This window comes from Semicossyphus pulcher, unplaced genomic scaffold, assembly GCF_022749685.1.
Source record: "Semicossyphus pulcher isolate SPU_LCO1_2020_fin unplaced genomic scaffold, fSemPul1.0.p SCAF_4, whole genome shotgun sequence".
NCBI classification, from domain to species: Eukaryota; Metazoa; Chordata; class Actinopteri; order Labriformes; family Labridae; genus Semicossyphus; species Semicossyphus pulcher.
In genome coordinates this window covers 4,847,060-4,869,964 of record NW_027211715.1, presented here as the reverse complement: position 1 = coordinate 4,869,964, position 22,905 = coordinate 4,847,060, and the positions used below count along the sequence as shown (strand labels likewise).

At 42.6% G+C, this 22,905-nt stretch overlaps 1 protein-coding gene across 3 annotated transcripts in view; it reads left to right on the top strand.

Annotated features, from left to right (window-relative positions):
- lpp (LIM domain containing preferred translocation partner in lipoma) overlaps nucleotides 1-22,905 on the top strand; it is a 169,086-nt gene that overhangs the window by 72,382 nt on the left and 73,799 nt on the right. For 2 of the 3 annotated variants that reach the window (XM_069680587.1, XM_069680588.1), the window contains 2 exons: nucleotides 968-1,071; nucleotides 6,780-6,902. In XM_069680587.1, coding sequence (XP_069536688.1) covers nucleotides 968-1,071; nucleotides 6,780-6,902 — 227 coding nt within the window. The remainder of the gene's footprint in view (nucleotides 1-967; nucleotides 1,072-6,779; nucleotides 6,903-22,905) is intronic. The other variant, XM_069680589.1, reaches the window with a different exon arrangement.

The window sequence follows — 22,905 nt, the reverse complement described above, 5'->3', positions numbered from 1 at the left end:
TTTAAGCTGAACCTGGCCTCAGCAGAAACAAGCTGTGACCGTCGACATAGGAATGTAAAGGAATATGAGCTCAGTGTGTTTGCTCTCTGTTAACTTGTCAGAGAAATATCAGCAGTTTCACTTCTAAACGCTCCTCCATGTTTATGTGTTCAGACCGTTTCGGTAACAAAAATCACACCAGTGAACTTGAACAGCAAAGTTGTGGGGAGTAAAACCAGAACAACGAGTTGGCTCATAATTCACTGTCGATCATCAGCAAAGAGCGTAACCGCTCCTATTACTCATCGCCATGTGATCCATTGTTGATTTAGAAATATTGATCATCGCAGCTTTAATCTTTTGATTGTTAAACGCAGCCATATAGGACTGCAGGATAGCAATGATACAGTAACTGTAAATAACACTTTACCCATTACAATGCTTCTTATATGTCAGTGTGTGAAGTTTACAATAAACTGGTCAGAATGGCTTTTTTTTTTTTAATGGATGAACATGGTTTCACAAGGATGTGTGAGCACATTCTCCACACATCAGCTCAGCCACATCCATTCATACAGTCATCTCAGGAGCCTTACTGTGTAATCTTCTGTTAACCCTGAGCGTGCAGACATCATGTGAGCTCTTCACTGTCTACATATGTGTCTCTGACTTTACTGACTTCACAATACACCTTATTTACCCCTTTTTCCAATGTTGTTTATTCAATCTTCTATTATTTTTGTACATTTTTTATCTAATTTTTGTTTATTCAGCCGTCATGATAGTTTTTAAATTCTGAACAAAATGCTCAAATCATATTAAATTATTCATTACATTCAGCAAAGTATTGTCTGCTCTTTTATAATTTTGACAGTTTGAAAGTAGGAAAAAAAGGGGAAGTATTTGATGAGCCGTTTTTGTTTCTCTTGGTGTGTGTGCTTCTGTGTGTGTGCGTGTGTGTGCATGTGTGTGTGTGCGTGCACCCCAGCAGACTACCTTCCCCCTCCACCACCTGCGGAAGATTCAACTGGTTTCCCTGCGTCCTCCGGCTCCTTCCCTCCTCCTCCTCCGATGAACTCGTACGATTATCAGGTGAGAGAAAAGTGTTGTTGTTTTCAATTTTCTTGGTTGTCAGTAACTCTCTAAGAGTCAGCGCAGAAAGCAAAGACAGCCCCGAGCTCGACGCTGAGTTCATGTACCGAGTCCAGCAAAACTGTCCGTCCATTTGAGCTGCAGCCAACTGCAGAGACGTCCAGCTGCAGAAGCTGCCTGGAGCCAGACACCCTATAACTCAGGGACCCACACACAATCTTCATTTCTGAGCTCTCCTGCTGGAAGGATAGAAGGCTGACACCTATTGGTGAAGTCTGGTCACTTTCCTTTACTTTGCTGGGTATAATACCCACAGGCATGTGTCCCTCCCGGGATATCTGGCCTCTGCGCTCTCACCGACACCCTCAGCTCTTGACCTCTGCTGTGAAATCCTCCGATTGCTTCACATTCCTTTGTTTAATGATAGCAGGGGGAAAACTCTCCCTCCTCAAGCTCCCCTTCTAATCTGACCAGTTTCTCTCCTAAATGAATGCTTCCTTTGCAAGTTTGAATGTTACATAATTTAAATAAGTTATGCAATGTGTGTAAATTCACTGCTCTTCCCACACAAACAGTGCACAAACTGTCAGTAAAGAGCTGCATCCTGCGACCTTTCTGTAAACTGCGGAGCTTTACAACTATTTTATACGCCACAGTGTGATGACAGTTATACAGTAGTTCTCATTTTCATGCTTTTGCTTAACTGAGAGGATGTTAGGCTAAACCAATCACGGAGCTGCTTTCTATGAACACATGTAGAATTGGCCCGGCACACGAGCAGTGAGAAAACAAACTTGACGTCTTAGATTAGAGTTCCTTGGATCACGTGACTCCTGTTCTCATCAAATCATTTGATCCTCAAACTTCTGCACAAATCTTTTCATCTTAGATCATTTTTAGCCAAATAGCCAAAGCCATGTTTTTACGAGATAGTGAGCAGCCTGTCTTTTTTTATAACACTACATCTGTCCCTGGCCTGAATGGAACACTGATCTGACACCATCTGAATCCCTTACTGTGAGGGATCATCCCCCTATGTGTAAATGACATATCTGTTCTTAACTGTTATTGGAGACACTCATACACCAATATTCTTTTATGTACAAAAATATTGAATAGTAATCTGCTGGTACAAACGTGGCTGACCCCTGAAAGAGTTGACCCTGAAGACCCTGAGTCGACTTGCATTTTGTCGTTTGAATCTTTGCACGTTTGCTTTTTATCTTTGTGATGTCATTGCACAGAGCAACGCAGCAGCAACTTATGCTGTAGAATTTACAAATCAATTGTCAAAGTGGCCCAGAGCCAAATCATCCTCAGAGGCTTCCTCTTCTCCAAGAAAAATTGGCCCCGGTGATGGACACCGGTAAAAACATTGAATTCTCTTTCAGTTCGTGATGCTTCAGAGGCTGTGAGCCGAGCTGCCGCTAAACTTAGCTCACGACTAAAATCCTTTATCTGGTTAAATGTTGAAGTTAAAACAACGGTGACCTGACCTGTAACACTAATAAAGAATCTGGCTAACAGCTAGCACTCTCTCCGGTAAAGAGGCACACATACTGTGTTTTTAGCCAACAGGACACTCTTGTAGGCTGATAAAGGGTTCCATATGGGGCTGTCTCGAAACTGAAAGCTAATTTGATGCAACTGACAAAATTAAAATCGACCCCTTTTGCCTTTTTCATAAAATGATGCATCAGTTGCTACAAAGCAAATCTTCACTCTCCTTGAAAACCACCTTTTTACATGTTTAACCAAACAGAAGCGGAGACCCAGCTAGCAGGGAACGTTCCCATAACAGCGGCTAACATTACCTACAAGTTCTAATGACGTTTGAAAGATCTCATATTCAAAGAACGTTTTAAGGATGTTAATCATTTCAAATAAAGTTGTTGTAACGTTAAAACTTAAACTAAGACAAAACGTTTTAACTTCAACATTCTGAGGATCTTTCCAGGATGTTAGTACGGCCTGAACTATCAGACCGTGATTTATAAAACCTTCCTGAAATGTGATTTGAACATTCTCACTGCAACTTTCTGAAAACTTTTCAGAGAACGTTCTCCTGCTATTAAAAGGAACATTCTGGGAACCAAATAAAAACTTCCCACTCAAAACATCACCAGAACATCGCACGTTAACATTCTCAGAACGTTAGCTGGGGAGGGCTTTGTTTTGTTTTTAAGGAAATTTTAAAAGATCGGTTCACAGTCTGTCATCAATCAAAGGTTAGGTGCACATGTTTTCACTGAAAGTGCTGTCATGATCCCTCCTGTTCACAGGGGCCACTCAAACATCCCTTTCATACAATCCAGAAGGACCAAATCCACAGTTCACGCTCTTGTGTGCGAAAAGTATCCCCAAACATTTAAAGAGTAATTTTTCACTGACAGGACGACTGATGGAAGATATCCGGCTGATTTGTTGAAGTCAGCCTGTGAAACCTTGTGTGAGCCTCAGCTGAACTCTGGAATGTCTTCTTGGACAAACAACGACTCACTCACATTTAAAGCAAATAGGGATGAGATATGTATCGGCAGCTGTGAACAGGGAGCGTTATGACAAAAACAATTTGGTTGTCCTGGACAACAATATGTCCTTTTATTCCCAAACTGGGATACCCCTGGTGGTACGCGGGAGCCTTTCTGAAAGGCTTATTAACTGCACTCCAAGTCCTCAAGTCCTTAAATGTATTTTTATTACAGCCAACTGCTATTGCATGTTATAATTATTAAAGTGCGATGAGGTTAAATTAGATGTTAATCGTTTAATTAGTGAATAAATAATATTTGCCTGTGCTTTAGAATCTGGGGTGGACGTGACGTGTCGCCCAACAAAGCATCGAGTAGTAATGTCAATGATAGCTAAATAGAGCTGCAGTCAGACTCTTCAGTGGATGATTAAAGCAGAATAAATGGACATTTTGTTGCTACAAGGTCCAAAAAATGGTGGACTGCCAAGACTGCTTATGCTCTTGCTTATTAGTAGCATTATAATAGCTAAAGTGGCTCTTTCCTGGCTACACTGTTGGTATCTGCAGGCAGTGGGAAGTGGTACTTGAGTTATTAGGTTTGGCACATAAAGCCTTTTTCCCACTGGTCAAAAAACCCACTAACACCCGCTAACATCCGGCTTTTTTGCTTAGTGGGAAAGGTTACAGTCAGCATTCAGACCGGGGTCAAATGACTCTGCAGCAGACCCGGGTAATTATCGCCTCGGCTCCGATCGGCATTGACACAAAACCTGTGTCGAAACGCTAATCTCCGCCCCCTTTCCGGCGCGATGCTATGCTCCATCTGTAACTTCTGCGACTCCTCGTCATCTCAAATTCCGCCCGTCTCCGTCCGAGCAGCGCTCGAACATCGTTCCAAATTTGTCACGCTGAGTTTGATACACAGGCTGAATGAGTGATAGATACAATAAAGACCTAACCACCGTAACGCCTTCACTGTTTACTTACCCTGTCTGATGTCAGAGGGTGACACAGCAGAAAAGAGAGCAACAGGAGGATACTCCACTGGCAATGGGAAAAGAGACAATCAGCATCTATAAGCGGGTCTTCCCGGGTCGGAAAAACCTGCGTCGACGCGCTTATTTCGGTGGGAAAGGGGTATAATAGAACAGAGCCTTAGAGGTGTGTGAACCTTGACCTTTTGGATTCATGGTTTACACAAAAACAACTATGGTATTAATCAGTCTACATTATAATGATTCTTTGGTCCTTTCTTTCTGGACAGCACAGCCTGCAGAGGTAAATGACACCTGAGGCCTGAAATTAAGTTAAGTTCTTCACAGCTTTTTGTCCCTACTTTAGTGGCTGTATAAACCATCTGTCTGTGCAACATCAGTCCCTAATACACCTCTGCTGTCTTAAGTATTCGTCCTGTAGCTAGAGCAGGACTGTGTGATTTAAGCACCCTTGAAAAAGATCAAAATGTCTTTCTATCTTGTTCTCTGTGCCTCCATAGAGACCATCAACACACTAAGTGAATAAATCAATGATGAAATGGTATTTCCTCAGAAGAGGGCAGAAATATTCTCTCGTCTTTATCACTCTGACTGAGAGAGACGTCTGGATTATGACATGTTAATGCAGAAACCTTTAGCAGAAGCAGCTACTTCTCATCATGACCACTTTATGAAGCTCCGACCCATCACGCAGTCTGCAGTGTTTCCTTTCATCCTCCTCGTTACCACCGTTAAACAAGTTTGCCTGTTTTTCTTTGTGTTGATTTGAGACAAGCCATTAGTGTTTTGCTTTGTTTACCCCCAGCTCGTGATTGCCTTAGATGTTTTTAAGCAGCAGCTCGGCTGCAAATGGAGGCAAGCCCTGCCTGTAATGGATTGTGACAGGTAATCCAAACACATAACATTAGAATAAGAAGCAGTCACTGATCCAGCCAACTCAAAAAGCCCCCGCAGGCAAATTGCAAGAAGTCTTCTTGCAGTTGCAGCATAGTTCAGAAGACTAAAAATATATCTGTCATTCCATGGAGAAATTCCCGGGAATTTTTGTAGAAGACCGAGTGTCACTAATGGTCAAATCATTTTCACCACTTTCCAGATTTTTGGGCAACAGTTCTGCTTCTCTTTTTGTACAATTTTTTTGTGTCTTTTCTTTAAGACGTTGAAGATGTGTTTTCTCTGAGGTGAAAGTAAAAAAATGTGGATGAATAAATCAGTGAGGGCTCAGAGTGCTGAAGTGATCCTGTTACTGACGCTTTCAAGCCTCCTCTGACAATAAACTCGTTAAATAAAAATCGCAGCAATGCTTATCATCTTTTATGGAGCACATTTTTAAAACGAAGAATAAAGAATATCTGACTTTAATTTTAAAAAATTGACCTTTTTGTTGGAAATACCACTGAAAGAGATTGTGATGAATAATGCATGAAGAATGAGATACTGTAAATCCAAGTGCGCTGAAAAGCAGGAGGTGAATAGTGCATTGCGTTGTGAAAGTTGTCTCTCAGACAATACATTGCTTCTTCTTTCTCAGAGCGTTTCTCTCACACAGAAGTCTCTGCTATTGATGTGTGGCTTTCAAAAAGATTGTCTGAGGTCAAGGTGAAACGTGAACTCAGAAACTGTAATCCAAAGTGTAAGACGTGTAAAAACAGGAGGAGAGAATGTCTCCGAGCAACACAGAGTCAGAAATCCTCGTCACCGATGATTATCTGTTCTTTTCTTTTAAATGCAACAAGAAGAAATAACTGAACTTAAAGTCGAGCTGAAACGGCATTTCGAGAGTATCTAGCTTCCGTATCGTGACGTATTTCCGAGTGAAACAGGACGTGCAGGCGGGACATATCATTAGAGGGATTTGATTTGATCGTTGAGAAGTGGGCGTAGACAGACGTTCTCCACAGCGCAGCAGCTAGCTAACTGACCGAGCGTTCTTGGTGCTCTGCGGCTAAATGTTGCAGATCGATTGGTTGAAATTGTGTGGCGCTAACTTAGGTAAGCACGCGTGAAATTTAGTTTTACTGGAAGAAAAAATGATCGGATTTTGATATAAGAATACGAAGAAATGGATTTTCTGGATTTTTGTGGCCTATGTTGTCAAATAGATGCAAAATGTTACCGGGGATGTGATCTAAAAGGATTAAAATGACATTTTTCATTTCACCTCGACTTTAAGTGTCATTACAGACTGATTTTGTATGTTTGCTCACTGTTGTGCATGTGTATGTGATGTTTGCTGACAGACGAAAGGACCAGAGAAGACCCTGGAGGAGAGGCGCTCCAGCCTGGATGCAGAGATCGACTCCCTCACCAGCATCCTGGCCGACCTGGAGAGCAGCTCGCCCTACAAGCCTCGGACCACACAAGTATGAGACCAACACAACCTCACACCTGTGCATACAAATATACATTAACACTCAGAGCTGGGAAGTATTGGGTGTAGTTTTGAGACACTTGTTCTTGACTTCAGTATTTACAACACAGATATGTACTTTTAAGCACACTGCAGTGAGACCTCTCTGAAAGCTGTAGTGTCTCTAGTGACACTTTGGATTCACTCCAACAATTTAAAACAAGCTCAGTTTACTTTTCCTGAGGAGGGTTATTCAATCTGTGTAAACAGCTGTATGTAGAGAGGGGCTCTCTATAAAGCAGTAGCTGGTTGTTGCTACTTGTTATGTTTCAGTTGTTGTTAGCAGTTAAAAGCCAGAGTGGTTTCTATGGGAAGAGTAAAAGGGCGAGCAAAAGAGAAAAATACGAGTTGAAAGATTTTTTTTATTTTTTTTTCAAATTTGGATTTTCAGAATTAAAGTAACAATCTGGAAGATTTTCATGTAAATAAATATCTGTTAAGTCTCTATCTACCATTGAATGAGGTAACACAATGGTGACTAAGCCTATGGTCCACTGATGAAAGCCTTTGCATTTGCAGTATTACAGAGTGTCTGGGTGTCTGTCGCGACTTTGTCGGAAAAAATCACAAGCAGCACCCAGTTAGTGACGCGTTTTCCATCAGCCAGCAGTGGTTGGTCTGCCAGAGAGGGTAGGCGGAGCTAAGCGGCTGCTTTTCCGCTCTCTGCAAGTGTTGCGAGTAAACAGTAATCTACTATGGCTGAACAAACAAAGAAAAGATGGATGACTACAGATACAACTTCAACAATAAGTGAAAATCCAAAGAAAAAGAAACAAACTCGATGCTCAGATGAAGCAAACAGTCTGAAAAGGAAAGCGACCGTCAGTGAGGAAAATCAAGAGTTACAACCGGAGCCGACCGTGGACGTCACACATGCAACACTGTCTAGATATCTGGGAAATGTGCTCCCACAATTACCGTATATTGCCATAGGTGCCACCAAAGAGAACGAAACTGAGATCTTCAAGATTATAACTTTAAATGGAAAATGGAAGATTTAAGAAACCTTTCAGTATTGTTGTGTACCGTTGTACTCAGCGTGATCAGCGCAAAAACGCCCTCCGCGTCAGCTGTTATTTTTGTCTGTGCTCACAGCGCTCTCAGTTGAAAATAGTTCAACTTTTGGGACACCGCCACGCTCGTCAATGTCACCTCTCCCTCACGAACCAATCAAAATCAAGAAGGGACAGGACTCACGTGATCAATCTTGTCAACAACAATGGCGAAGGAGAAGACAATCCTTTCAAGGGTACAATTTCCGGGCCGAGAGCTGATGCCAGGACACGATCCCTTTCCATCGTTTTTATGTCTTCTTTGTTGAATTTCCTTGAATAAAAGCAAATATTAATGCATACAGAGCGATTTAAAACAGACTTAATGGTCACTACTGAGGGAAGCGGAAGTGCTGCCACACAATTTTTGTAACCTAGCATCAGTAAACGCCGGTGAGAAGCATTTTAAGATTGAGGTTGTGGGCGCTGCCCTAATTCACCAAGTGGTATTTCAACTTCATTCTGGACATATAAACTTTGTACTCATCGTTTTTGACTTCATTCTTGAAATGTAATTTCTTTCTTAAAATGCCAAAAACAAAACAAAACAAAAAAAACTTCCTCCTTTATGGTTTTGTTTTGCCTGGCAGTAACACCTTCTGTAGTTTTTGTGTTTTATACTCAAATATTGTTTATAAAACTGTTTCAGTCCCAAAGAGGTGACATTGCACCGTCTTACACAAGAAAGGCAAAGACTAGAGAAAAGTAAAGTAAAAGCAGAAGTGTCCTTTTGTGGGACCTGACCCTTATATTGGAAACCTTTAAAAGCAGTTGCACCTACTTCAGCTTTAAAATATAAACAGCAGAACTCATTCATTTTTCTGGAGAATCGGTGCTTTTACATCTGATGTCTTTGGTGCATTTTTCTAATAATACTGCTGTTCAAATTTGACCGAGTACTCCTCTCATCACTGCCTAAATTCATCATAAGAGGATGATACACTCTCAGCTTTTAAACAAGTTCTGCTATATGAAGGTCATCGAGTAAAAACACCCAAAAAAAACAGGATTGTTGAATTATTTTACACAGTTGGTCCCAAATGATATATTTCAGCAAATCAGGCATTTGCATGAAAACAGACCCGAATGTTGCATCTATTAAATATGTTTTTCACTTAAGACAAAATGAGTCGTGACCTATATCATTAGTTGATATTAAACGATATTAAGAGCAACTTCAAAAAGTCAAAGCCTTGGGCAGTTCACTAAATTGTTTGACACACAATAAATGTAGGACAGGCGGATAAAAAAACCGAACCAATTGTGTTTGGAGAAGACGCTCAGAGGGGCTTCAACAGCATGCAGATCATTTCTCTGGTGAGAGATCGAGCAATAATGCCGTACCTGAAAGGATGTTCCCTGTGAGGGCATCAAGAGGGGGTTTAACTTCCTAAAGGTATTACTGTTTTTATTCTGTGAGCTATTTACTGTGTAGGCATCATGTCTACATGTTGTCTGTTTTATTTATTTATTAAAGGATGCATAAGTAAGACTGAAACAGGGTTAAGATGATGAATAATTGACAGATCTATTCATTTAGCTACAGATGAGGGTTTGTGACCTCTTACAAGACGTACACATTTATCTTATACATGCACTGACCTATTATGTCATGTAAGATACTGAGTTTTATATGAAGGGAAAAAAGACCAAGAATGTTTTATTGCACATCTGCGAGTATACTCTCGTAAAATGCACATAGAAGACGCTGCAAACATGGTATTTTGGTGGAAGTGTGCAGCGTGAAGTGCTTACATCCTTTGGTTTGGTGACTCCTGGCTCTCTGGGTTGAGGGAATAAAATGGGTGTACTCCACACAAAGTGAGAATTATTGCACCACACAGGGGAAACAAAGCGGACACAGGGTGAGAGGAAGTGAACCATGTGGCTCTTTAATGATAGACTTTAAAGGAAAGTGAGTCTAATGTGACTGGATGATTTCTTGCACGTGTATTGTTGCGGGGAGCCAGTGTGTTCATGGCTGCTGATGTTAAATGTGATGCTATAATAACATAACATTATGTGCTCATAAAATATGATGAAATGCCCTTTTTACCGATCAAGTTGACAGTTTGTAGCAAAATAAATTACAATAGAGTTAACTCAAAGCGTGCACAGAGCAGAGGCCCACACAGGACTGTGCAGGGGCCGCGGAGAGAGAGAAGCTGTGACCCTGCAGGAGTCATTCTCGGACCACCTGAACGTTCACTGTTTTGGCTTCTCGATGGTAAATTCTATGCTTAATGTACTAGGGAGGGAATTTAAATACTGTTTGATATTCGCTGGGAACTATTGGACTGTTACTTGAAGAAACCTGGCCCAGGACCACGAAATTATGTTCGAAATTCATGACCCATCCCTAAAAGGTACTCACGGGAAACACTTCAAAATAAAAGCATTGAATACAACTGAGGGGAGTCAGAATTCCAGATCGGGCTTTTACTCTGAAAAAGCACACCGGAAGTGTTGACCTACTTTACTCTCCATGCCGTGACTTTTACTGCAGGAAGAGATGTTAATATTGCTGTCAGAGATCAATAGGACTCATCACTATTCATTTTCGTGTATTTTGCGGTTCGCGGTAAAAATAGGCGAGCGTCTTATTCTTTACATTTTCGTAGCGCGAAGTACGCACGTGTCACAGCAGCATTGTGAAGACTCTCATCTGTTTTCATGCATTTCAAATGAAAATGAAAACGTCCCGCAGCCGTCACGCACACGCCACGCACACGCCACGCACACGCCACGCACACGCCACGCTTCCAGTGTTGCCCACAAAAGCACACATTGACCTCATGCGGTCAGCTACATACTAGGTTTTGACCTTGTGTGGTTTTACTTTGTTTGGCTCTGAAAGTACCGTCAATCAGTCAGTCACATACAGACCCATGTGTAGGGCTGACCCGGGCGGTCAGCCAAAAATGATCTCAAGCATAATGTCAAAGCACCTGGTTTCAAATATTTGTTATTGTATCATTGATTCATGTAAATACAAACAGTTACACATAAACAAGTACACATGCTGAAATGCACAGAAGCCCAGATATTTACTCTGCATAGAAGCACAAACATGTTGTCAGTGTGAGGCTCTGCCAGCTGCTGAAACACACGGTACATTCTCCTTCCTACTGTACCTCTGTGTGGATGAAAACATGTGCGCTGTGTATTAGAGCAGCAGTCTGAAAGCTTTTGTCAACATGACTTTAAAAATTGATGTGCACCTGTACAGCTGTGTGAGAGCCCAGCTGGCCAATGAGCGGCTGTACAGTCATACTAACTAATGTATGGCCGTCGTGGTGCTTTTACCTGTCAGCGTCAGAGTCGTTGCATGTTTATTTTTATCATAACCTGCTGCAAGCTTTTGGACGTACGGCTGAGCAGCCACGCCACCTGTGTCTCAGCAGAGTACACATACATGCTCTGACATGTTTTAATCATGAAGTTTTAGCTCTCAGACATTTTGTTGACTTAACCTTGTTTCTGCAGCGTGAGGCAGCATCTCTCTGCTGTCATGCTGCACTTTATCGACACTTCGCTTTCTTCTTTCTGTTTAATTGTGTTTTATCAGTATTGCGAGCATATGCACACACACGTTGTTATTCTCTCCTCATCTGATGCTGATTCTAGCTGATTAACTCAGGTTGACCTTTCCCCCCACCCAGCTGCTCCTGTCAGTCCGTGCTCGACTTCCTTCTACGCTTTATTCTGCAACACAACACTGGTCTGTCCTGGGCCAGGTTTCAGACTCCAGCTTTGGCACAGTAATCTTCCGCTTGTATAAGCAAAGAGTAACCAGCAGTTTTGATTTACAGCTTTCTGCGCTCAAGCAATTACAGAGCCAGCTCTCCAAAATCAATAGGCCACCCCACGCTCTCTCCCTGCAAGCTGCTGGGAGAGGATTCCTCCTCCCCACGTTAAATTTGGAATCAGCAGAGGGACCTTCTGTGTGCTTCGCCTTCCAGATGAAATCGAAATGGACGTCGTTGCTCATTCATAAAAATCTAAGTAGCATTCCTGCAAACATTGAGCCGGCACCGATGCCTCACAGACATCAAAACAATTTTGTTTGCTTTGGTTGGTATTCTCTGTGGCATAACAGTGGGTAATGAAATGTGATCATTATATAATTCCCATTTGTTCTCTCTCCACTTCTATCTTACATGCCATTTGTTATTTGACACAGTCAACTAAGTCTGCGATACAGTTTGTTAGCTTCATCCTGCGACAGCAGCAATTACACCAGGCCTGATAACAATATCATACTTTTATTATTGAACAGGTTTCTGTTATTTTAAGTAATGTCAGATTTGAATGGTAAATGTTTCAGTGTTTTTACACAGAAAATCATACATTTGTATCAGTTAAATCACAAACGTCTATGCTACAATGATCCTAACTAAAATACTCTTTGTACGTTTTTCAGATAATTAATTTGACCTTGAAATGAAACACGTTAACGTGCTTCTGGTGCTTGATGTGTGTAAGCAAACAAGGTGTAGCATGTGTGTGAAACAGACACCTGCATTCTCAGCATTCAGGTCACATGTATGTTAAGCTATACATGTAATATACTCTCACAGTCTGCACAAGTGCTGTTTGAGTGAGTGACGTGAACTCTGCAAGAAAATTAGCCACTGAAGACTTTTCTGCAGATCCTGATTCTCCCGTTTGAGGGTTCAGGATGTCTCCAATCAGACTTTAACCCCAAAACCCCAATTCTGGCAAAAATTAAGCCTTGGTTAAATTTCCTGTAACGCAGTGTACTGCAGCCCCCAAATAGTTGAGCAAACCACTAGTCGATGGAAAGTCTTAGTGAATCAACTCTTTATTGGTTGGTTAGTCGCGTTCAGCTCCTTTTAGAAGCTGCTTCTTGTCTGTTGTCCATGCGCCTGGTCGACCTATCTGTAGTTTCACCAGCTGAGCCTTCCCCTTTAAGGAAGGTGGCCTTGTGGATAACATATGCATGTGATCTATTGTTGACAGTTAATTATGGGACGTAAGTCTCTGTGTGAGCAAGAAAAGTAGTATTAAAGGATGGACTGCAGACACAATGAAGCACACGCTTTCAGCTGGTTAACTGACAGCAGTCAGCAGGAAGTGTGCGGAGAAGCTCAGGTTCGAGCCGTTGCAATATGATGGCGTCTGACTTGGCACTGCATTGGCCAATCAAATACACTCCAGCTGAAGTTCCTTAAATGGAAAAGATTTTTTTGTTGTTGTATTTTTACTGTTTACTTCTCATTTATTACATCAAAAGATAAAATGACCACTGCTGTGATAACCCGATAACTTAGAATATAATTATGAATGAAAACTGTGTAGCAGTTGTAATGATCACCACACTCTAAGTTAGAAAGGAGATGCTAATCAGTCACCTGGTCTACTGTCTGAAGCCCTACATATCTCCTACCTTCATCACTTATCGTTTCAGATCCCTTCCTAGATCTAGCAACAGTTTTTGTCCTCAGTTAAGAGTCTGCCTCTGCGATTGGAGGAAACACAAGAGAGCGTGTTCATGCTAAATCCTTCAAGTGCACTGCACTGCAATCTGAGCCCAACCAGCCCGCTAACATGCAGCGTAGGCCTGTCTAAGCACATCAGATCTGTTGTGGGGGAGTTACCAAGGAGGCCCAGATGAGTGTCAAAATAGCGCGCACATCAAGCGCAGCAGCAGCAGCCGCGCTGCTTGGTGGAGGCCTTCGACCGCCGTGACCTCTAATTCACACTGACCACTGGTACACTTCTAGTAATCAAACACGTATCCATCAGTCCTGCTCAGTAATACAACATCCAGGTTGGCTTTATTTTGTACATGTTTGCTAAAAGTAAAAGATGAGGAGTTTTTTTTTTGTTCAACAGATTTGATTCGTCCCTTTGGGGTACAGCCTTCAGAGCTGAAGTCCATCAGTGGATTATAATAGAGGAAATACAATTAGACTTCTACATTTGAATATGTCACAATATTTACACCCTCATGGGCTCATTCTGAAAGTGTTTGGTCCAGTTTAGACCTCCTACATAAACCAGTCCCTCCAGGATTACGCAGGCATTTTCTGTGATTGTTGCGGCCAAAAACGGCTGATTTCACTGTCTGATTATACTGTCTGATTTCACTGCCTGATTTCACTGACTGTCACTGTCCGATTTCACTGCCTGACTCCACTGTCTGATTTTACTGCCTGATTTCACTGTCCGATTTCACTGCCTGACTTCACTGCCTGATTTCACTGCCTGATTTCACTGCCTGACTTCACTGCCTGATTTCACTGCCTGTCACTGTCCGATTTCACTGCCTGACTTCAATGCCTGACTTCACTGTCTGATTTCACTGCCTGATTTCACTGCCTGACTTCACTGCCTGATTTCACTGCCTGTCACTGTCCGATTTCACTGCCTGACTTCAATGCCTGACTTCACTGCCTGATTTCACTGCCTGACTTCACTGCCTGACTTCACTGCCTGATTTCACTGCCTGACTTCACTGTCCGATTTCACTGCCTGATTTTACTGCCTGATTTCACTGCCTGACTTCACTGTCCGATTTCACTGCCTGATTTCACTGCCTGACTTCACTGTCCGATTTCACTGCCTGATTTCACTGCCTGATTTCACTGCCTGACTTCACTGCCTGATTTCACTGCCTGATTTCACTGCCTGACTTCACTGTCCGATTTCACTGCCTGACTTCACTGCCTGACTTCACTGCCTGACTTCACTGTCCGATTTCACTGCCTGATTTCACTGCCTGACTTCACTGTCCGATTTCACTGCCTGATTTCACTGCCTGATTTCACTGCCTGACTTCACTGCCTGATTTCACTGTCCGATTTCACTGTCCGATTTTTTTTAAAGTTGCAGTGCAAGTTGCGGTGTATTGAGGCTTTTTAGTGTTTAACTCATGACACGTCCACTGTGAGCACCTGGGATTACTTCCTTCAAATGGTAAATTTCTGTGACAAGACGGCAAATAAAATGTGTAAAAACTGAATGACACCAAAGTCAATAGTCGTGAAATGATTTTTTTATCCCTGTATGCTAAGGACAATCAGACGGCTAACAGTTTTCAGCACAGAAACATGGATAAATGGTCACATCAATACATCGAGTGTTGGATTTTTGGGGATTTTTATCATTTGACTTTCTGTATAGAGTCTCTATAAAGACTCTGTAGTTCGAGGCCGGAGTAGGTAGCTCATGAAAGAGACGATCACACCAGAGCCCCGTTAGAAAGCTGCAGCTGTCTGCTTCACAGAAAAAAACAAAGTACAGTTCCAGCAGGCAGCTTTCTAGTGTTTTCATTACATTGCCAACCTATGAGGAGTGATATTTTGAATATCAAAGAAGAGCTTGGTGGTAAACAACTTCACGTGCGCAGGGAAATAAGATGATTGGTCAAATTTGGGGAAATTGCAGGGTCGAGAGAAGGTTGTGGCAATTGGTTGAATTTGCGCAACGTTGCAACTTCCTGGAGGGACTCACATACAGAGAAGGATGATTAAAGCCAATTTCTTGTAAATTCTTCAAGCAGGTGTCTGAAAATTTGCTAAATTCTCTGCACAATAATAAACAGAATAAGAAAGCATGCAAAACAGCGATCACTGTCAGCTTGTCAAGGCGCAGGAGGTTATTGTCTCACCCATTCACTCATGTTGAAATGAGTTCTTCATTAACAGACGTGCATAGAAAACAGATCTGTAGGTGAGGGACAAGGTTTTAGGTGCCCATTCCGTTTGTACTCCAGGTTGTATTGACCGATTCCATTTGGAGCGCACTTTATTTTGATGCAAGAAAACAGTCGGTGTCAGTCTGTCAGTTACGTCTCCATTACCAGCAGGTGAAAGAGAAAGTCTTGGCTCGGATATCTGTTATCATTTTTCCAGATGGCTACACTTCATGCTCAAAAATGTTGGACTTCATCCCTGGAGGCTAAATCGTCCTCAGACTAAAGCAAGTAGGCTCCTGAGATTTAGTAAAAAGTAACAGGTATTTATTTTCCCCTTTAGTCTTTAGTCTTAATTTACCTAAACCGTTATTATTTCATATATTGAAGTGAATCTGTTGTGTGTCCATAATGTGGATGAAATTTACTTGTTATCCACTTTAAAATGAATTAATAAACCAAGTTCCAGCATTAAGCAGTGACAGTTTTGTCCCAATTAAGCTCTAATGCACTTCCTGCATTAAAGCTCGCTCTGATCTGATTCAATCTGCTGTGATAAAAATCTGTGCTGAAATTAAAAAGCTCCTCCTCCTCTGATTCGTACACACGCTGCCACACGATAATGTGCAGCATAATAAATAAAATATTGAAAGCCTCGGCTCCCTGCTCGACATACACTCACCACCACGATAAACTTCCCCATGATGCAGCACTGCATCAGGAGACGTGTGTATGTGTGTGCGGTTGTGTGTGTTCTGCTACAACTACAGGGACCGTGAGACTCACTTACAGTCATGATTCCACCTCAATTAACAGTCAGGCAGTGAAGTGCACTGAAGCCGTCTCTTTGTTTGTGTTCATGTTGAAAGTGAAGTGTGCCTGTGTTACTGCCCTCTAGAAAAAACACATGAATGGGCTGTTCAGCTGTTTGGTTCCTTTAAGGCGAGACATTGTGACCCTGTGGCATGAACTCCAGAGTTCACGGGTACATTTTTACACACTGGAGTCTGTCAGATGTTTTTGGAGTGCTGTGCAAAGGCCTTCACCCTGTTCCTAGTAGGAGTGGGAATAGCAGGGTAACTCACGATTCGATGTGCGATGTGTGACCCATGATAACGATATCGTGATACATCACGATACATCACGATATCTGATAACTTCTTCTTCAGCCTATTAATTTCATATGCACCACCGCGAGTGACTATTTTACCTTCCTTACCAAATACTTCCAGTATCTTGTTAGAAGCTGGGACACTTTTAGAAATGTTTTGACCTTTTTATACAGATATTCCATAACTTTTCATTTACGCAGCGTTTACCTTTTAACACTGGACCAAACTACAACAACAAGAAGTTATCCTGCATTTAACCCTGCAAACACCATCCAATTAGGTTCTGGAAGGATCCTGGAAGAGCTGAATTCTCTGGTCAAAATGCTTTTTTTCCCCTTAAAATGTCGTTTCTTCTGCAGAAAAGGCTCTGAATGTGTCTGACTCAGGTCCCTTTAAAATGTTGGTGATTCTGAACACTGAATGAAAACTAAATTACCTTTTTTTTTACGAGTGATATAGTTATATAGTTGTACACGAGCAGAGAAAGCAAGGTTTTGTCCCATCTGTTTTTGGTGAAATGCTGAAACATACTGCAGGAAGGTGGGCAGTTGTGTTTACTCTCTAAATACTTTCAATGCAAATCCAGTGCGCTTGTTTTCTTGGAGTGTCCCAGCACAGCAGGAGTATTTGCATTAAAGTCAGGAGCAGAACAACGTGGCTCTGTTTGATTCAGACTGTATAAAATACCAAAGAGAAGGGCATCATGTTACTGTCACTTCTCGGCTACGTCAGCAGACGAGCTGCAGCATCGCACACATCGCTCTGTTTGTATTTTTACTCTGTGTCAAATAGCTTGATGTCTGTGTAATAAATTGTCATGTCCGTTCAGAACAGATGGGCATTATTGAAGTCTGCTGACAGTTTAGCTGAAGCCAAGTGCTTGAAATGCTGCTGAGATGGATCCTTCCACATGAGTGCCCCGAGGAGGCCTCGCTCTCACACTGTGCCAGTCAAGCCATGCCGTGACACTCCCGTCTCTCAACAGGCAGAGCATTGCAGATGGCACTTGCTGTCACAACATGGCAGAATGATAGGCCCTCGCTGCTCGCTCCCAAGTCTCCCACTGATCACGGCGTCTGCTGAGCGATCTCAGAGAGCGCAGACTCCAGACCACCCTGGTGGTGTCTCAGCTCCCTCAGAGGATGATCGGGGTCTGTGACCTTTCCTCGGCTCCCCCTGTGAGGCTCAAATCCTGAGGCTTCTCAAGGGAAGATCTAACCATTTAAATTCATCATGCCTTCAGGAGCAGTCCTCATCCCTCACACCTGAACTCTGTCTGCAGTTAAAGGCTTCAAACATTCATTCATATGTGTTTTCTCAGGTTAAATTGTAGAGAGATGAAGACATGAGAGATGTTTTTTATTCCATCAGTTAGATTCTTCAATACACAATGCTGCACAATTAAGTAGAAAACCTAGATTACCAGATAGACGTGGTTAATGGACAGTCCATGACTGAGCAGTGAATCAGAAAAAAGCTGGAAGCTGTGGAGGATTGTTCTTCACCCAAACTTCCCTCGCTCGTGTTGTTCGATCAGGAGGTGGAGGATGAGAAAGAAGTGAATAAATTAGACCTCAGCCATATTGTTTGCAAATGTAAACACAGGTTTTTCTGCATATATTTAGCATATAACAAGAAAAACATAAACAAGTTGCAAAGTGTTGTAGGAGTAAAACTGGGAAACTGTAGAGTTTAATTGACTGTGTTGACATTGGTAGAGGGGGCAGATGTATGTAGCCTAGCCGAGAGAGATTCTTTAAGTGGTCTTTCTGTTAAAGTGAACCCATCAGTACAGTTGTTATACAAACCCTTTTAGAGCAGCAGGTGCAAAATAAGGGGATCTGATGATAAGACCGACTCCCATTTGTTTGTTAAATGTTAGCTTAGCATCGGATAAAGACTGGAAACCGGGGGAAATGCTTGCCTGGCATTGTCAGAAGTATCTGTTACTGCCATTATGTAGTTTAATTCCCAAAATATTCTGAACATTTTTAATAACAATTCAGGTTGTAAGCCTCTCCCTTATCCCCATGACAACCAGTGCTCTCCACTGATGTCATCTCTCTAACTTTTTAGGTCATCGTTAAGCAGTTAAAAACTTCCTCCTCGTTCTGCGACTGCAGGACGCCTTTGCTTAAAATCCTGACAAAATCTCTAACGGCTTTTCTTTTCACGCCAAAACTATGGAGCCTTTTATCAGCTGGTTTGATTTGCTTCTACCAAATCTGCACTTTACTTGCGGCTCTTGAGTTTGGAGACAAACAGGGACTGACAAGCCTTTAATTTTGCCAACACGTTTCTGCCCTAACCACGCACAGAGGCTCCGACTTGCTCTTAGGATCAATTTCATCCAACTTTATAATTCGCTACACGTGATGCGACCAACGGAGACGTTTTTACCCCCCAAAAAAGAGCCAGGAGAAGAAATGTGCACAGAAAACTGCATCATCTAACTTTAAGGTTGATTCCTGTGCGTAAAAAAAATTAGTGTTTGTTACAAGCTTTTGTTTCACCTCCTTTTGTTCCATCTTTGTGTTATTACAAATCCCTGTAGACACGTGTGCTGGAAAGCATTTGTTATTAATGTAGTGCATTTATTTGTGCTTTGCATGCAGGCCCTCTCCCAGCCTTCACCACTGTCCAGGGAAAACAGATATTTGTATGTTTGACGTCTCAGGTGTCAGAATCTTGTTTAGTTTATTTCAACAAAATATACACCGTCAGCCATAACATTATGACCACTGACAGGTGAAAACACATTGATTATCTCGTTACAATGGCTCCTGTCAGTGGGTGGGATTTGTTAGGCAGCAAGTGAAATTATTGTCCTCGAAGTGGATGTGTTGGAAGAAGGAAAAATGGGCAGCATAAGGATGTAAGCGACTTTGAAAAGGGCCAAACTGTGAGGGCTAGACGACTGGCTCAGAGCATCTCCAAAACTGCAGCTCTTGTGGGATGTTCCTGGCCGTGGGGAGTGAAGGTTGGCCCATGTGGTGCGATCCCACAGAAGAGCTACTGTAGCTCAGACTACTGAAAAAGTTAATGCTGGTTTCGATAGAAAGGTGTCAGAACACACCGCATCGCAGTTTGTTGTGTATGGAGCAGAGTAGCTGCAGACCGGTCAGGGTGCCCATGCTGACTCCTATCCACCACTGAAAGCACGTACAATGGGCACGTGAGCATCAGAACTGGACCACGGAGCAATGGAAGAAGGCAACCTGGTCTAAAGAATCGCACTCTGACATCATGTGGATGGCCGGGTGCATGTGTCGCCTACCTGGGGAAAACATGGCACCAGGCTGCACTAAGAGAAGCCGTGATGCTATGGGTAATGTTCTGCTGGGAAACCTTTGGTCCTGCCATTCATGTGGATGCTACTTTGACAGGTACCACCTACCTGAACACTGTCGCAGACCAAGTACACCCCTTCATGGAAATGGTTTAGGAATGGTTTGCGGAACCGGACAACGAGTTCAAGGTGTTGACTCGGCCCCCAAATTCCTCAGATCTCAATCCAATCGAGCGTCTGTGGGATGTGCTGGACAAACAAGTCCGATCCATGGAGGCCCCACCTCGCAACGCACAGGACTTAAAGGACGCTGCTCACGTCTTAGTGCCAGATACCTCAGCACACCTTCAGAGGTCTAGTGGAGTCCATGCTTCGATGGGTTAGGGCTGCTTTGGTGGTAAAATGGGGAACTAATATTAGGCGGGTGGTCATAGTGTTATGGCAGATTGGCGTACAAGAAGGGTATTTAATTAGCCTTTGACCTATTGAACTGATTGATTTCCATTAAAAAAGGTTAATCATTGCTTCACTCACCTGTCCTGTTTGCCCCCTGTGGCCAGATAGTGGTTTTGCAGTGTGCACACTTTGACATGGTGTGTATCTCACTGTTCCACTGTTTCCATGTGTGCTTATGTTGCTGTCCCACTCTGATGTCAGGAACGTCCTTCACGTGTTCAGACTGTCACAACACTGAGACGTTTTGATGTAAGCTTCTCCCGGGGCAGAATACATTTGCATCAGTCAGGACCGCATGTAATAAGGTTCATGTAGTGACACATTACGCTTCAGTTATCACAGGTGGTTTTTATACACAGAGGTCAGTTCTAAGGACAGTAGATGGTCAGGTAAGGCTTTGTTGTTGAGGCTGAATTTGAACAGAACAAATGTAAAATATGTTCATTAAAGATGCAGATCAGGATCTAAACAGTTTCTCTCTTGTTCGGAGCTTCTGCTGCTGTCACATGCACGACACTGGCCAGCCTCTTGTATTCCTTTAAAAGGTCAGAGCCATAGGCGGATATTTGTTGCAATGGATATTCTACTCTTCAGGGCTGTGACGCCACCAGTGTGTATTTCTGCCGCTAATCTCCAAGAGCTGCCAGAACTGCGTCAAGATGACACTCCAGCTCTGTAATTACAGGGCTGGCTGGTGTTTAACTTTTTTCCTCTCTGTTTGTTTTATGTGCTGCGATTCTCTTTGATTGCTTTGTTGCTGCGCGGAGCAGAGATGCTGCCACTGTGCCGGTGGCGCCCGTTGACCTTAAGGTCAATCTGGCAGCAGGTTTGGAGTTTTGACAGGAGCAGCCAACTGTGGAGAGAGGAGCACGCCTTCGGGCGCTCAATGTGTTCCGTCAATGTTTGTTAGTCAAATAAACTCCAATCAGCCCTTTGTCTTTTATTAACAGGGTGAACCAATGACAAATTTAGTGTGAGCCAGGGAGCTGCTGCAGTCGATGTAACCTGCCTCTTTACATCATCAAGTCCTAGTCACAATGCTAAAAGGCTCACCATCAACCGCTGTCAGTGCATATTATCCCTCCTCCCAATAACATGTGCATGCTTACAGAGTGTACAACACACACACAATCACACACACATCTGAGGGAACAGTTCCAGCTGGATTGATGACATCCGCAGACTGTAAAGTGCGGACGTTTTTTAGCTGTGCAGTATTTCACCTCCTCATGCAGGAGCCGGTCACAAGTGCGTGCAAAGCTCATTACAGGGACGAGTCAGGGATGTGTGGTGAGAGACCGGCCTTTGGTACTGCAGGAGGTGAATGAAACAATTAGTTTCTGCTGTGTGAGAGCCACGAAACACACGTCTCCCTCTCTTTGTACAGATAGCCTGCAGAAGTGCCACGATCGCTGACTCTCGGGGACTTTTCTTTTTTCGCACGGCAGCCCAGAAAAGGATTTTTTAGTTGCATCAGTGAGTAATACGCCCTACTTTATATGATGTTGTTACATCATACTAGAAATATTACATACTTTTTTTCTGAACCCGTTTTTTTTAGGGGATTACATAACCGTGAATGTTGAAACATGGACTTAATGTTCAACTACATTGTCTTCGGGTCGTCTTGGTGAACCAAAAGAGTTTGCACGTCATGTACTGTGTTCATGACTGTGACCCCGCTCATGCTGTGTTTTTAATCTCTCCCTGCATTTTAAGTATCTGTAATATATACGCTATACTAATATACGTACACTGTGTGTTAGACTGAGAAACACTCTTTCAGCCCCAACAAATAATCATTGCTGTAGAAATCTGAAACATTTTTGGTGCAAAGTGACGGTTTTGGCTGTGCAGGCCAAAATAACGTTCCAATCTTGCACCAAGTGGCTGTTCAAGTATGTTCCAAATAGCACAGTGGAATTGTTGCACATGTTGGAATTCAGCCGTAATGATTTCAACATTGGGGGATTTAAAAAAAAATAAAATTATTTGGCTTTTGCCTTTATTAGATAGGACAGCTAAAGAGAGACAGGAAATATGGTGAGAAGAGAGCGGGGGATGACATGCACCAAATGATCGGCAGGCCGGGAGTCAAACCTGCGATCGGTGCGTAGAAGACCGTACGGCGCCTGCTCCATCAGCTGAGCTAAACCAGCGCCCGCATTGGGGGATTTTATGTATCATTTTATCAACACAAGTAAGGTTCTGAAAATCTGCAAATAGCCTAATGATGTGACTTGATTGTGTCTTCTTGTCATCTACTACTGTTGCGTGATTAAGAATTAAGTACATGTATATAAACAGTTGGTGGATGGTAGATGAACACAAACGCTAAAATGTATAAAAGATGATGGAAATTTCAAGTTTTCATTTGTGACAGTTTC